Below are 13,551 nucleotides of genomic sequence, written 5' to 3'. Positions count from 1 at the left end.
GGAGGTGTGGCAATGGTTTTAAGTTATGTTTAAAATAGAGGCTGGTGCAGGGGTGGCGTTGGGTGGAGAGGTTGCAGGAGGGTGGAAGGTGGTGGCGAGCTGGGACGGGAGGACAGGAACGGAGGTGGCAGGAGGCTGGAGAAGCAGAGGGCTGAGGGTGGCAGTGAGCTGGGACAGGAGGACAGGAATGGAGGACGCAGCAGGCTGGAGAAGCGCAGGAGAGTTGCAGCGGTGAGCTGGGACAGGAGGACAGGAACGGAGGAGTCTAGTGTACGGTTGTCCGACAACCTGTTCCTCTCTGGCACACCCTTTTATTTTATTTTATTTCCGCCATTTTGGCCTGAGAGCCAACTGGCTTCTTTTCTGCTGGGCACCCTTTTCCAACCGTCTTCCACTGTACTTATTGGCGGCAGCAATTTGTCCTCTTGCTCACCGCTGATCAGCTGTTCCTGCGGTTCCCGTTCTAGGTTTCCTGGATTGAGAACTACTGCCAAGTCAGCCTCCTTTTCAAAAACAGGACAAAATTGACATTTATATTAAAATGACGGGAGGGTCAGGAAATGTTTAAAAAATGGGACTGTCCTGTTCAAAATGGGATGTATGGTCAGCCTACTAATAGACAAGGCAAGCAGTTCCACAAACTGCATTGCCTCTTCTTCCAGACCAGCGTTTCTCCGCCACAGCAACTTTGAGATATGTGGATGCACATTTTCCAGTTCTCATGTAATATCTGACAACCATGAAAAGCAAGTCATATACTCTATAAAATATTAGAAAGTTACCTGCATATTTCGGTAAATCCATTCTATGAACACAGTAATGTTACCATAAACTCCAGGTTTAAATTGAGTAGCACAGCCTGTTCCCCAACTTGTGTCACCCACTAGCCACCACAAAAGACTTTTCATGGTTACCAATGGACCACCACTATCACCCTAAAACAAAACACAAGGCATAAACTTATTGTAGCATTTCTGCTTCCATGAACAGAATAAATATCCCATCTGAGGAGGTATACAAAGATCTGAAAGCTATTTCCAACTTATTAACAAATTAACCAATGCAAAGCATCTCTCAAAGGAGAATAGGTGTCATGAGTAAGGATGGCGAGCAGGGGGCTCCCACCCAGACTGTCAAGCGCATGCGTAGCACTGAGGAACTGTTCAGCCATTCAAAGAGACACAGATTGGGACCACCTTAACCCTTGGGGGTTATATGTCTGGGTTTTTCCCACGCTTCTTCAGTCTGTTAGGATTCTTGTTAAGTACTAGTAATAAATATTAGAGACCAGTTCATTGTCTCAGTGTGTTTCCTGGTAGTTAGGACAATAGGTATGTGTAATGAAAGGCTCTCTCTTAACTTAGAGCAAAGGTGTCATGGAATGAACAAGAAATGATTGATGGGATTAATCTGTACAAATTAGGCAGAACACAGTATCAGGTGGAAGTTTCTAATATGAGGTCGCTGGGCCTGCAATCTCCTCCAGGTAAAGACTTCTACTGTAAATTGAATGTCATTGAATGTCATGCTGCAAATGGTCTTAGCTCCAAATAATTTACAATAAAAAAGCAAGATACAGACAGGAAGCTATAGAGATGGCAGGAAGTCTGTTTTATATCAGTATCCATTATATTGCTTTTTTTCTTTAGCAAGCCTTCTCTTAACTGTATTAAGCTGTAACTCTTAAGGCCCCCTTGCTTCCTCAGCTCAGTTTGATCATTGTCCATGAGGCTGGAGCAGGAAGTGTAGGACACCCGGAGATAACAGAGAACAGCAATAAGGGAATTGTTGCATGGGCTGTTCTTTAAATTTCCCTAATGTTCTGAACAAGAATTGTAGCCTATCCATTTTTATCACTGACTCCACCTATTTCGAACAGTCTTATCTTGTATCCCACTACATGCCTCTGCACACTAATATTAAAGTGCTTCACATTTCATAACTTACCTGACAAGAATCCACTTTTCCTTGTAAGTAGCCAGCACATATCATGGTAGGCAAAACGATTCCATTATAGATATATCTTCCATTACATATAGATGAGTTTATCAGAGGTACAACTGCTGCATTCAGTTCTTTTGAAGTGTTACCTAAAGTTGGAGAAAGACTCAAGAATTACATGTGGAAAGGCAAATAGTAGATTTGCTCACAGCATTACCCAAAATTATGAAAAGTTCCTGGGCAAGGCTTATCTGGGTTTAATTCCCCCTGTACATTTATTATTGTCCTTTTTAGCCAATTTTTCATTTTTAAAAAAATGCAGGGGAGGGGTTGTTCAATGTATTTGGGCTCATTCACAAAAATATATATGGAAAATTTAAGTTGGGGGCCAGTAGTTAAAAATCTCTCAGTTTCTATGTGATTCACAATGGATCACCAATTCCAAACTTTTCCACTTTAAGAACTTAACTCTTCCTCCCCCTCTTCCCTCATCCCATGTGAAAAAAAATACACACACACACACTTCAGATGGATTGTGTGAAAGTTTCATGAGCTTGGCTTTGGAAATGATTGCAAATTCCTAAGCTAAGATATGCTCAGAGACATTGTTATTTAATTCTTAGTACGCATCCACTTACCTGAATCAAGCATGAAATCTGTAGGAACAAGCAGCTTAAGTTCTTGTAAAAGCAGCAAATTTTCCCCATAACATATCCCAGGATAGAGTCTTCACTATTTTATGATGCTTACAGCCCTCAGCTAACTCTCTGCCTTAAACTATATCAAAGATTTCTAGAACATGGAAGTCTAGTAAATAGGGTTTTATTTAATGGAAATAAAACAGTATTTCTATAACATTAAAAAACTGGTAATAATTAAAAATGAGGTTTTAATGGAAACTCATTTTACCTCCTTGGTATTTGGCTCCCCATCCAGATATCCAACACCGTTGGTCAGTTTCAAACATCATTCCAGCATTGGGCAAACAAACAGGTCCTATAAATTCTTTGAAGCAAGGACATGTTGTCAACCAGTAACTATGACAGAAAACAGAACTTGATAGGAAACTTATTCTAAACCTGAAGATTGTCAAGGACAGACTTGGGCCTTTCGGATACACTAAAGTCCCTCAAGACAAGAAATTCTGTCACATCAGAAATCATCCTGGCTGGTTCAGGAGGAGACAGCTGGGCAGTGGTATGGACAGTATACTAACAGAATTCCAAAATCAGCCATCCCAAAGCAGCAACAAATTCTAAAATTGACAAACTGTTGGACAAAGCTGTGATCAGTGAGATGGAACTCCTGTAGACTGTTATCATCTCCCCATCCTCCAACTGCATCAGAGTTGCCAGGTGGACAGAGCTAGGAAAGATCAATCCCATTCTCTTCTCTCAGACAGGTCTCCATAATACAAGCCAGATCAGCACTTTCATTAAGGAACAACTCCTAGATAACAAATGTTTAACCAGCAATTAACCTGGCTTTAAAATCAAGCTTTTAATTTGGGAGCCCTCCTTTCTAGTACCTTGATTTTTCTTGGTTAGAATACAACCTGAAAGGAAAGAAGCTGAACAAAGAACTTGCTTTCTTTTCCTTCCAGTGGTCAGGCTCCCAACAGTAATATGTTATTGGTGAGTCCTGAATTAGCTTGACATTATTATAATCTTCACAACTTTCACTTTCCCTGCATTAAGATCTTCCATAACATGGCCTCCTACCATCCATTCTTACATATTCAGTTTGTAAAATGTTCATTACTTAAAATCTAAGATTTCAAGCAGAAGCTAAAGAGCTGTCTGTTGGGAATGCTTTAACTGAGATTCTTGCACTGAGCAAGTGACCCATGGATGGACTTGCTGGTTAAAATCACTGAATGCCAAGTTTACATAGTCACTCTTTGACTATAGGTTGGGAACCAGAAAACCAAGCCCAACTTTGTACAAGCACCAGTAGATATGTCTGCTCACAAGTATTTGAGCATACAATTAATTAAAATTAATATGGAAGAAATATGCCTGCTCCACTCCCACCATAAGGTATCTGTGCCTATACAACAGTTACACATATTCAAAAGTTGTAATCCCAGTAATTATAAAAATAATTAGGGTACACTCTCAGTGTTACCAACTATTACAGAAAGTAATCTGAAGTCAATGTGAAATCTAAGGCTTTATCAAGATTTTACCCTGGCTGTTTTTTAAAGCACTAGATAAAGCACTAAATTAATTTCACAAGAATACTTTTGAAAGTATTCTTATACCATATAATAACATCTAATGAAGTATTTATATATTTCTCATAAAAGATGGGCACAGAGAAGTTTATTCTTTCCATGAACATAAAGATTATATATAGAATTTTAATAATTTTCTAGCATGTGCAAACTGAATTATCATAGGACATGCCATCGTAACACTCCATGCTCATCAGACCAGGTCTATCTAATCCAGCCTAAAATCTGTTATAAACATTAACCATGGACAACAGAAAAAAAAATCATATTTTAGGTTATTGTGACTTGTCATACAACATACTTTATTAAAAAAAATTATACCAATTTGATATAATGGCTAAGTTGATTAACATATCATAATTGAGCTTCTAATAGTGAGGCTTATATTTTTTGATCAAGTAAATAAGTACATACCATTAAAACTTAGAGGAGATTGTAGCTTCATAAGAGCAACATCATTATTTTTGGAAGTTAAATCATAGTTGGGATGAGAAATTATTCTGGCTACTCTAAATCCCTTTGAAGGAATCATTTCTGACTGTCTCAGAATCCCAGCATAAACCGTCCAGTAGAATGGATGAGAACGTGTCCTAAAAAACAAAATACAGACTAGTAGTTATGCAATCAGCACAACATATTACTGCCTGATATTACATATCAGTAACAAATGCCAGGCTATCAAGAACCTAATATATCCAAGTCAGAATTTGAAATATAGATAACCAAGAATCATGCTGAACTTCCTGAAAAATTAAAGCTTTTGAAGAATATGTATAACTCATGAAGAGAAGAAAGAAGACAGTAGCATAAAACAAGAGGGAATATTTAAACAAAAGGGATGACATGATTTTATGGATATTTTTCAATAAATACCATCCATTCTATTCCAGTAGAATTAGGCAAGTAATGTACATGTCCTTCATTCAAAATTGAAAAACAATTTCATCCAGACATCAAAGGGTATGAAACAAGGATATATTTTAGCCCCATTGCTTTTTAATATATACTCTGATTAAAACTTTCCAAAAAGTCAACACCATGCCTCCAACCTAGATGACAGCCACCTCCCAATTCTAATTTACTGTATGTGGATGTTACAGTTCTTCTCTCCCTGTCTTATGTAGGTATGAAGTGGGCTGTAAGAAACCTGGCATCCTACTATAAAGAGGAACAATTAATCATTAATTATGATAAATCCACATAATAAACGACAAAAGCACAAGTGAATAATTGATTCTGATGAACTAGAGCAAGTTAAATGTTTTAAACATTTGGGCATAGTCTTTCAGGCTTCCAGAAAATTAAACCTCAGGTTATTTCTGTCACTTATACTGCCCAAAGGAGTGCTATAGCTATAACCAAATTTTATAGACAGGAAGGCAAAAATTACATTCCACCAGCAACTGAATTGTTTATGGCTAAAATAGTTGCTCAACTATTGTACGATACCCAGCTTGACCCATTTACAAACCTAAGGACAAATGAAACCTCCAACTGAGCTTCCTTAGGATTTTGCTTGGTTCTCCAAGATGTGTCCCTAATGCAGTTTTGAGGCTTGAAGTTAATGTCCCAAGCATTAAGGCCCAGGCTTGGAACAAGATTTTAACTTCATAGCTCAGAATCATGTTTGATCCTACAGGCTGTTATCCCTGCTGACAACTACCAGTCTTGTTGGTATCAAACTTGCATGCAGGAATTATGTAGTCTCAGCCTTTCTCTTGAATTTATAGGCCATTTAACTCTTGTGGAGGCCAAATCAATGGTAAGGCAAAAAATCAGGGACCTTGTTCATCAGAATGATCTCACCACTGTTCCTGAATTTTATTGTCAAATATTAGAGTGACGCAAGCCCTCTACTGCAATGTAATACAATCTAATACAATCTACCCTGGGTAAAATATAGACTGGGTTTTTCTGGAGCTCATTTTAATGCTCTCCCTTCCACACTATCAGTGGGTAGATGTCAGAGACTTTGCCCTTGTGACTCTGGGAGGTAGAAACTCTTCCCCACATGTTCTTACAGTATCCCTTATATGGTATCCTGAGATGCGCTTTGCTCTCCCCAATTATTTCCAAATTCCAGGGTCCTACAAATAAATTTTATGTTCAGTATTTTTAAGGAATGTTAAGTCTTCATTCACATTCCAAGCTGCCAAATGCATTTACCGAGTTATACAACTGTGTAAAACTGATTGAAATGTGTTGTCCTACTGTAGCAATTTCTTTTATTTGTAATGCTGGTCAAAGACCATAATAAAGAAATTTCAATTTCAATTGAAAACCATAAAAACAGCCGTTAATGCCATTAACTGAAGTTGCAACAGAAGTGTAAAATTACAAGTTATATTATGCTTTTTTTTTTTTTGCAGGATAGTGTTAAAATAATTTTTAGAAAATGTTCTGGAAGAAATTGTTTAGAACTTACCCTTCTACACAATGAGCTGCTGTAACTATCCATTCAGGGGTGATAATAGACCCTCCACAGAAATGAGTCCCCCTGAAATGAAGGCTGACTTGCCACGGCCATTCTCCAAGCAGTGCATCACTTCCACCCACAATTCGATTTCGGGGACTCATAGGTCTATTTGAAGTGCCACACCCTTGTAAAACACAATTAATAAAAAAGGTTAAAATGATCTTCAGGGGTTGTTCCAGATATTCATTCCTGCTTTCCCTCTGCCTATTTTGTATCAACAAAAATGTCAATATTCTTATTCTGTCTTTCTTTGGAAGAATACAGTGGACATGGATTGTCCCATTTTAAAAAATACAATTACAGTGCCTTTAATCAGATAACATATCACTGCCTTCTATCTTAGTTCACGATAAAAGCAGGTATCTTTATTTCCGAAGCGGCTAGAACAACAAACAGTTAGTAGTTCTTTATTCAAGGGAACTATGGCTTCATACTGAGACTATAAAAAGGAAACTCCAGAATCTCCAAGTAAATTAGTATGAATGCATTTTGCCTAAATTTCAATCCAAATCTGTATAATTTACCACTACAAATTATTTTTTTTCAAGTTAGTCACAACAAAAATAACATCTATCTGTAGTGGAAATACATGGAAGACCATTGTTATTTCAAGAAGCTAAGTGAAATACTGTATGTTGATTTTCTCCTTCCCACAAACAAGATTAGAGTTTATTTTGAGTTATGCTGATATTTAATTGGCTTGTTTTTACTTCTGTTTGGCAAGGAGGGGTGATAAAACCACAAGACTGAAAGTGTGTAAGTCCACTCCTGCAACAACCCTCCAGAACATATTTTTGTTTGGAGTGGGGGGAGAGATAAGAGAAACCCCCCAGATTGTTTTGTTAAGCACTAGCTTATCTGTAAAACTTCCCAGGCTCTTGGATGATGTCATAAGACAGGTGTTTTGGGGCCTTGGGAAGCTTCCTAGTCAAGGTCAGGTCTCATAGCCTGCAACCATGGAACATGGTCCCGAGGTTTGAGGGCCAGACTTGGATAAAACCCTTAGAATTGTTTTGGAGTTTGGGAGCTTCTGTACAGATCCAGTGTACTGGGTACTGTAAAACACTGCCACCCTGGGGGGTCCCTGTTGCCTTGGTCAGGAGGCTCCTGGCAACATAAAAGGGATTGGGTATCAACTTGCTTGGTATGTATGATTTCTTTCTGTATGCTATGCTTTTTATACTTTTGTTTAATCTGCCTAAACTGTTTAACTCTGTTTGCTTAAGTTATAATAAAGCTTAAAGTTTCTTTATCCACAGACGTGTTTATTGTCTAAAAGAACCAACTGTTTGAGCACCTGATCACTGCTTGGATACTTGGCAGAACACTATCCAAATAAGACACATATAATTTAAAAATCTAAGTACTATTATAGTACTCACTTATGCATCGTAGAGTTACTACTTGCTGTGACGGACACCAGTTGCTGTAACACAAAGAAACCAAATAAAATTTGAATATACGAACATATTGAATATATATTCATGTAGGCCTTTCATGTTTGCCCTCAGTCAGATGGGAACCATTTCATGTAATCTTATTCTACACTTAAACATACAGAAAGTAATAATACAAGATTTGAAATAATGCCAAACAATGTATAAATATAGTTAATAAATAAAGGTGAGTGTAGATGCTGTAAATCTATGGATTTTTCCCACCCAATCCAAAGATTCCTCCCTAGCAGGGTATCAATTGTATGGAAATGCAACCAATCAGCCCAGCTATGGATTTGCATTTTAAAGACTCCTCTCCTATTCCATGAGTCCAGATATTCAGTATATGTGGATTCCAATATCATAGGTGTAAACATAAAAAGGGCATCAGGATTGATTTCATTCACAGGAATTTATCTCCACTCCCATTTTGGAATTCTAGATATCTTATTTCCCTGCAAATCTCTCTTCTTTTCTGTTCCCTTTTCATAGTCAGTACTTCTTTAATAGTGGACTTTTAAGTACACACAGTTATTGCTGGAACTAGGATAAATAATTAATCTTCAAATGGTCTTAGAAAACCTCTAAATTATATAGTGAATCTTTGTACATTAAAAAAGGGTCTTTCATTGCAAGTACCACATTTTAAAACTGTCTTCACATAGCAGCAGTTTTATTTGGGCTCTAGCAAGGCTAAAGTACTGTAACAGAAACATTGTGATATGTTAATACTTAGCAGCAATATTCCAGACTACCACATTTTTTCTTTCATGCCCATAAAATGGATATGTGCATATACACACATTGTGCAAATCTGCAAAGGGCACTTCGCAAGAACAGATCTAAGCAAAGCACCCCTCTGAAATGCCTCTGTAAAGCTGCCCCTGCTTCTAATCAGCAAAGTGGAGCAAGCTTACCACTTCACTTAGCCACACTGGCCTTGGTGCATACCTAGTAAATGGGCAGAAGTCTTTCTTTATAAGGCAAATGAGCTACACCGTGTCAAGGTGGAGCAGTACAATCCTGCAAGGTGAAGTGTTTTATGAGGCAGAGTGCCCATAATGAACCCATCAAAGGGGGAGAGAACATTTTTATATATGTACCTATATATACAAAAACACACCTGTTATACAATTTCTTATACAGGTCTATGTCCCCAGCACTAGTATTGATCCTCAAAATGTTTGCAGATCCAGTGGTAACTGGGATTGCCTTGCTGTTGAAATAGGTGTTCCTGCCAAAAATATAACATTCAGTTAAGTATGTCAAATCCCAACAATCTTCTATTTCAGGAAAAAGAGATTCAACTTTAGTCAGAAATTAGATTAACTGTGCTGTTAATAGTTCATTTTTCCTAGGCTTTAACTACTATACAAGAGTTTTGGCTGTATTTGGGATAATTGTGCATTATGCTTCTGGAATCACACTTCCTCAATATAAGCAAAAGTGATAGAAATCTCTATTTGCAGCATTTGAATCCAACACTATAAACGTTCTTAAAAGATTTGATGTACTTTGAGTAGAACTAAACTTTGATTCTTTCAGCCAGCACCATCACTACTTGAGTATAGAAACTTTGCTCAATGACTGAACAAAACTACTTTTTTTTCTGCAATATCTGGAAATAAATTTGTAAGCTCTTTCAGGTTAGACTAAAGTACTCATAGTATCAAATATGGTTAGGGAGTTCTACCCAAAAATCACCTTCAAAATTTCACCATACAGAAGTCAGTGTATGGGGCCCAATGTCAGCTACCAGTGCCCTACCCTGATACATTTTTTTCTCTGCTCCTTAGCTGTATCCAATATAGAGGCAACTGGTACCACAATTCTTGTTCCAGATTCTTCTTGGATTTCTGCCACTTGCCATGGCTTAAAGGATGGGATGAAACTAACAGGACCTTGACTCTTTGAGGTTAAAGCAATAAGACAATGAACAAGAGTCTAAACCAACACAATAATTTAAGTTGGGGGGGAGGCAAGGAACAGATGCATCTGCTAATTAATCTTTTAATTGCATCCAGCTAAGGAATTTAAATATTTTCTCAATATATTTCTCAATTATTAGCAATTTATTCTCTGTATATTACTGCAAAAGAATGAACAAAATTCAGTATGTTACTTACGAGTTATATCCCAAGTCTTCACAAGCAGTCTCTCCATATTTATCATTCCAATCATCATAGCATATAGAGTACCAATCTTTGTTTTCAGATGAATAGACTTCCAAGAGATTTTCAGGTCCATAAAGTCTAACTACAGTAATAAAAATATGTTAATGATATTGAAAACCAATATCCATGATGTTGAGGTTTTTGAAAGTTTTAGAACACAGGAAGCTGATATACACACATCCAAAGAGTTATATGCAGCTACAACTATGTTTTGACAAACACAGACCTGTCTCTTTTAGCATCACCACCATCTGCCAATCATACTCAGCTCCTTAATGAAAGAGGAACAAGGAAATTGCTGACACATCCTTGTTCCTCCATAAAAAGAAGAAAAATGCTGCCAGAGGCTAACTGGGCAAAGCTCAGGGCATTGTTGATGGTCCTGAGAGTTTCACAAAGGCTTCTGTTGTTACCAGAGCATGCAGAGGCTATGTCATTGTTTGTGGCTGATAGTAGATAAGGGCACCTAATAACAATTGGATTTTGGTTTTGGTTTTAAAAACATACAGATAGTTCTCATTCAGACATTAGAGATAATTAGCTGATCAGGTGTTCATATTTACCCTTTTAAAACTAAAAATTCTGTCTAGGGTGAGGAATCAGGTTGTGAGACTATTGCTAAGTGTCTTGAAAGACACCAATAGCTGCTACCCATGAGATTAGGTTGATTGCAGCATTAACTCACTAGTTATAATTAGGCTGATTAAAGTGGGGGCCTTCAGCAAAGGATCGTTACCTTGTCGTGGTGCTGGAGCTTGATCACCTCAATGATGCCATGAGCTAAACCGTGAAGGGCCACCCAAGGCCCGTGAAGGTCATGACAGAGAGGTCAGACTAAATGCGATCCCTGGGGAAGGTAATGGCAATCCACCCCAGTATTCTTGCCGTGAAAACTAAATGGATCAGTACAACCAGAGATATGTCGGTATACCATCGGAAGATGAGACCCCCAGGTCAGAAGATGGTCAAAATGCTACTGGGGAGGAACAGAGGATGAGTTCAACTAGCCTCAGACGTGATGACGCAGCTAGCTCAAAGCTGAAAGGACGGCTAGTGGCCGACGGTGCTGGTGGTGAATGGCAAATCCGATGTTCTAAGGATCAACACACTATTGGAATCTGGAATGTAAGATCTATGAGCCAGGGCAAATTTGGATGCGGTTATTGGTGAGATGTCAAGATTAAAGATAGACATTTTGGGTGTCAGTGAACTGAAATGGACTGGAAGGGGCCACTTCACATCAAATGACCACCAGATCTACTACTGTGGACAAGAGGACCACAGAAGAAATGGAGTAGCCTTCATAATTAATAGTAAAATGGCTAAAGCAGTGCTTGGATACAATCCAAAAAATGATAGAATGATCTCAATTCGAATTTGGGGCAAGCCATCTAACATCACAGTGATCCAAATATACACCCCAACCACAGATGCTGAAGAAGCTGAAGTAGAGCAGTTCTATGAGGATCTGCAGCACCTACTGGACAACATGCCTAAAAGAGGTGTTATTTTCATCACGGGAGACTGGAATGCTAAGGTGGGCAGTCAAATGACACCTGGAATTACAGGTAAGCATGGCCTGGGAGAACAAAACGAAGCAGGACATAGGCTGATAGAATCTTGCCAAGACAACTCACTCTGCATAACAAACACTCTCTTCCAACAACCTAAGAGACAGCTTTATACATGGACTTCCCCAGATGGACAACACTGAAATCAGATTGACTACATCCTTTGCAGCCAAAGGTGGCGGACATCTATACAGTCGGTAAAAACAAGACCTGGAGCTAACTGTAGTTCCAATCACGAACTTCTTACTGCACAATTTAGGATCAGACTAAACAGATTAGGGAAGGCCCACAGATCAGCTAGATATGAGCTCACTAATATTCCGAAGGAATATGCAGTGGAGGTGAAGAATAGATTTAAGGGACTGGACTTAGTAGATAGGGTCCCGGAAGAACTCTGGACAGAAGTTCACAACATTGTTCAGGAGGCGGCAACAAAATACATCCCAAAGAAAGAGAAAAGCAAGAAGGCAAAATGGCTGTCTGCTGAGACACTAGAAGTAGCCCAAGAAAGAAGGAGAGCAAAAGGCAAGAGGGATAGGGGGAGATATGCCCAATTAAAGGCAAAATTCCAGAGGTTAGCCAGAAGAGATAAGGAATTATTTTTAAACAAGCAATGCATAGAAGTGGAAGAAGACAATAGAATAGGAAGGACAAGAGACCTCTTCCAGAAAATTAGAAACATTGGAGGTAAATTCCAGGCAAAAATGGGCATGATCAAAAACAAAGATGACAAGGACCTAACAGAAGAAGAAGAGATCAAGAAAAGGTGGCAAGAATATACGGAAGACCTGTATAGGAAGGATAACAATATCGGGGATAGCTTTGACGGTATGGTCAGTGAGCTAGAGCCAGACATCCTGAAGAGTGAGGTTGAATGCGCCTTAAGAAGCATTGCTAACAACAAGGCAGCAGGAGACGACGACATCCCAGCTGAACTGTTCAAAATCTTGCAAGATGATGCTGTGAAGGTAATGTATGCTATATGCCAGCAAATTTGGAAAACACAAGAATGGCCATCAGACTGGAAAAAATCAACTTATATCCCCTTACCAAAAAAGGGAAACACTAAAGAATGTTCAAACTATCGAATAGTGGCACTCATTTCACATGCCAGTAAGGTAATGCTCAAGATCCTGCAAGGGAAACTTCAGCAATTCATGGAGCGAGAATTGCCAGATGTACAAGCTGGGTTTAGAAAAGGCAGAGGAACTAGGGACCAAATTGCCAATATCCGCTGGATACTGGAAAAAGCCAGGGAGTTTCAGAAAAACATCTATTTCTGTTTTATTGACTATTCTAAAGCCTTTGATTGTGTGGACCATAACAAATTGTGGCAAGTTCTTAGTGGTATGGGGATACCAAGTCATCTTGTCTGCCTCCTGAGGAATCTGTATAACGACCAAGTAGCAACAGTAAGAACAGACCACGGAACAACAGACTGGTTTAAGATTGGGAAAGGGGTACGGCAGGGCTGTATACTCTCACCCTACCTATTCAACTTGTACGCAGAACACATCATGCAACATGCTGGGCTTGAGGAATCCAAGGCTGGAGTTAAAATCGCTGGAAGAAACATTAACAATCTCAGATATGCAGATGATACCACTTTGATGGCTGAAAGCGAAGAGGAACTGAGGAGCCTTATGATGAAGGTGAAAGAAGAAAGTGCAAAAGCTAGCTTGCAGCTAAACCTCAAAAAAACCAAGATTATGGCAAC

General features: G+C 38.7%; 1 protein-coding gene across 1 annotated transcript in view; it reads right to left on the bottom strand.

Moving 5' to 3' along the window:
- The window catches only part of TMPRSS2 (transmembrane serine protease 2), a 33,533-nt gene that overhangs the window by 2,625 nt on the left and 17,357 nt on the right, over positions 1 to 13,551 (bottom strand). The window contains exons 6-13 of the mRNA XM_063305332.1: positions 10,216 to 10,345; positions 9,213 to 9,323; positions 8,036 to 8,079; positions 6,603 to 6,777; positions 4,592 to 4,767; positions 2,851 to 2,946; positions 1,948 to 2,090; positions 783 to 935 (exon numbers count right to left, since the gene is read on the bottom strand). Coding sequence (XP_063161402.1) covers positions 783 to 935; positions 1,948 to 2,090; positions 2,851 to 2,946; positions 4,592 to 4,767; positions 6,603 to 6,777; positions 8,036 to 8,079; positions 9,213 to 9,323; positions 10,216 to 10,345 — 1,028 coding nt within the window. The remainder of the gene's footprint in view (positions 1 to 782; positions 936 to 1,947; positions 2,091 to 2,850; positions 2,947 to 4,591; positions 4,768 to 6,602; positions 6,778 to 8,035; positions 8,080 to 9,212; positions 9,324 to 10,215; positions 10,346 to 13,551) is intronic.

This window comes from Candoia aspera, chromosome 5 (genome assembly GCF_035149785.1).
Source record: "Candoia aspera isolate rCanAsp1 chromosome 5, rCanAsp1.hap2, whole genome shotgun sequence".
Taxonomy (NCBI): domain Eukaryota; kingdom Metazoa; phylum Chordata; class Lepidosauria; order Squamata; family Boidae; genus Candoia; species Candoia aspera.
Note: the sequence above shows the minus strand (reverse complement) of the source record. Positions and strands in the feature narration are given on the sequence as shown.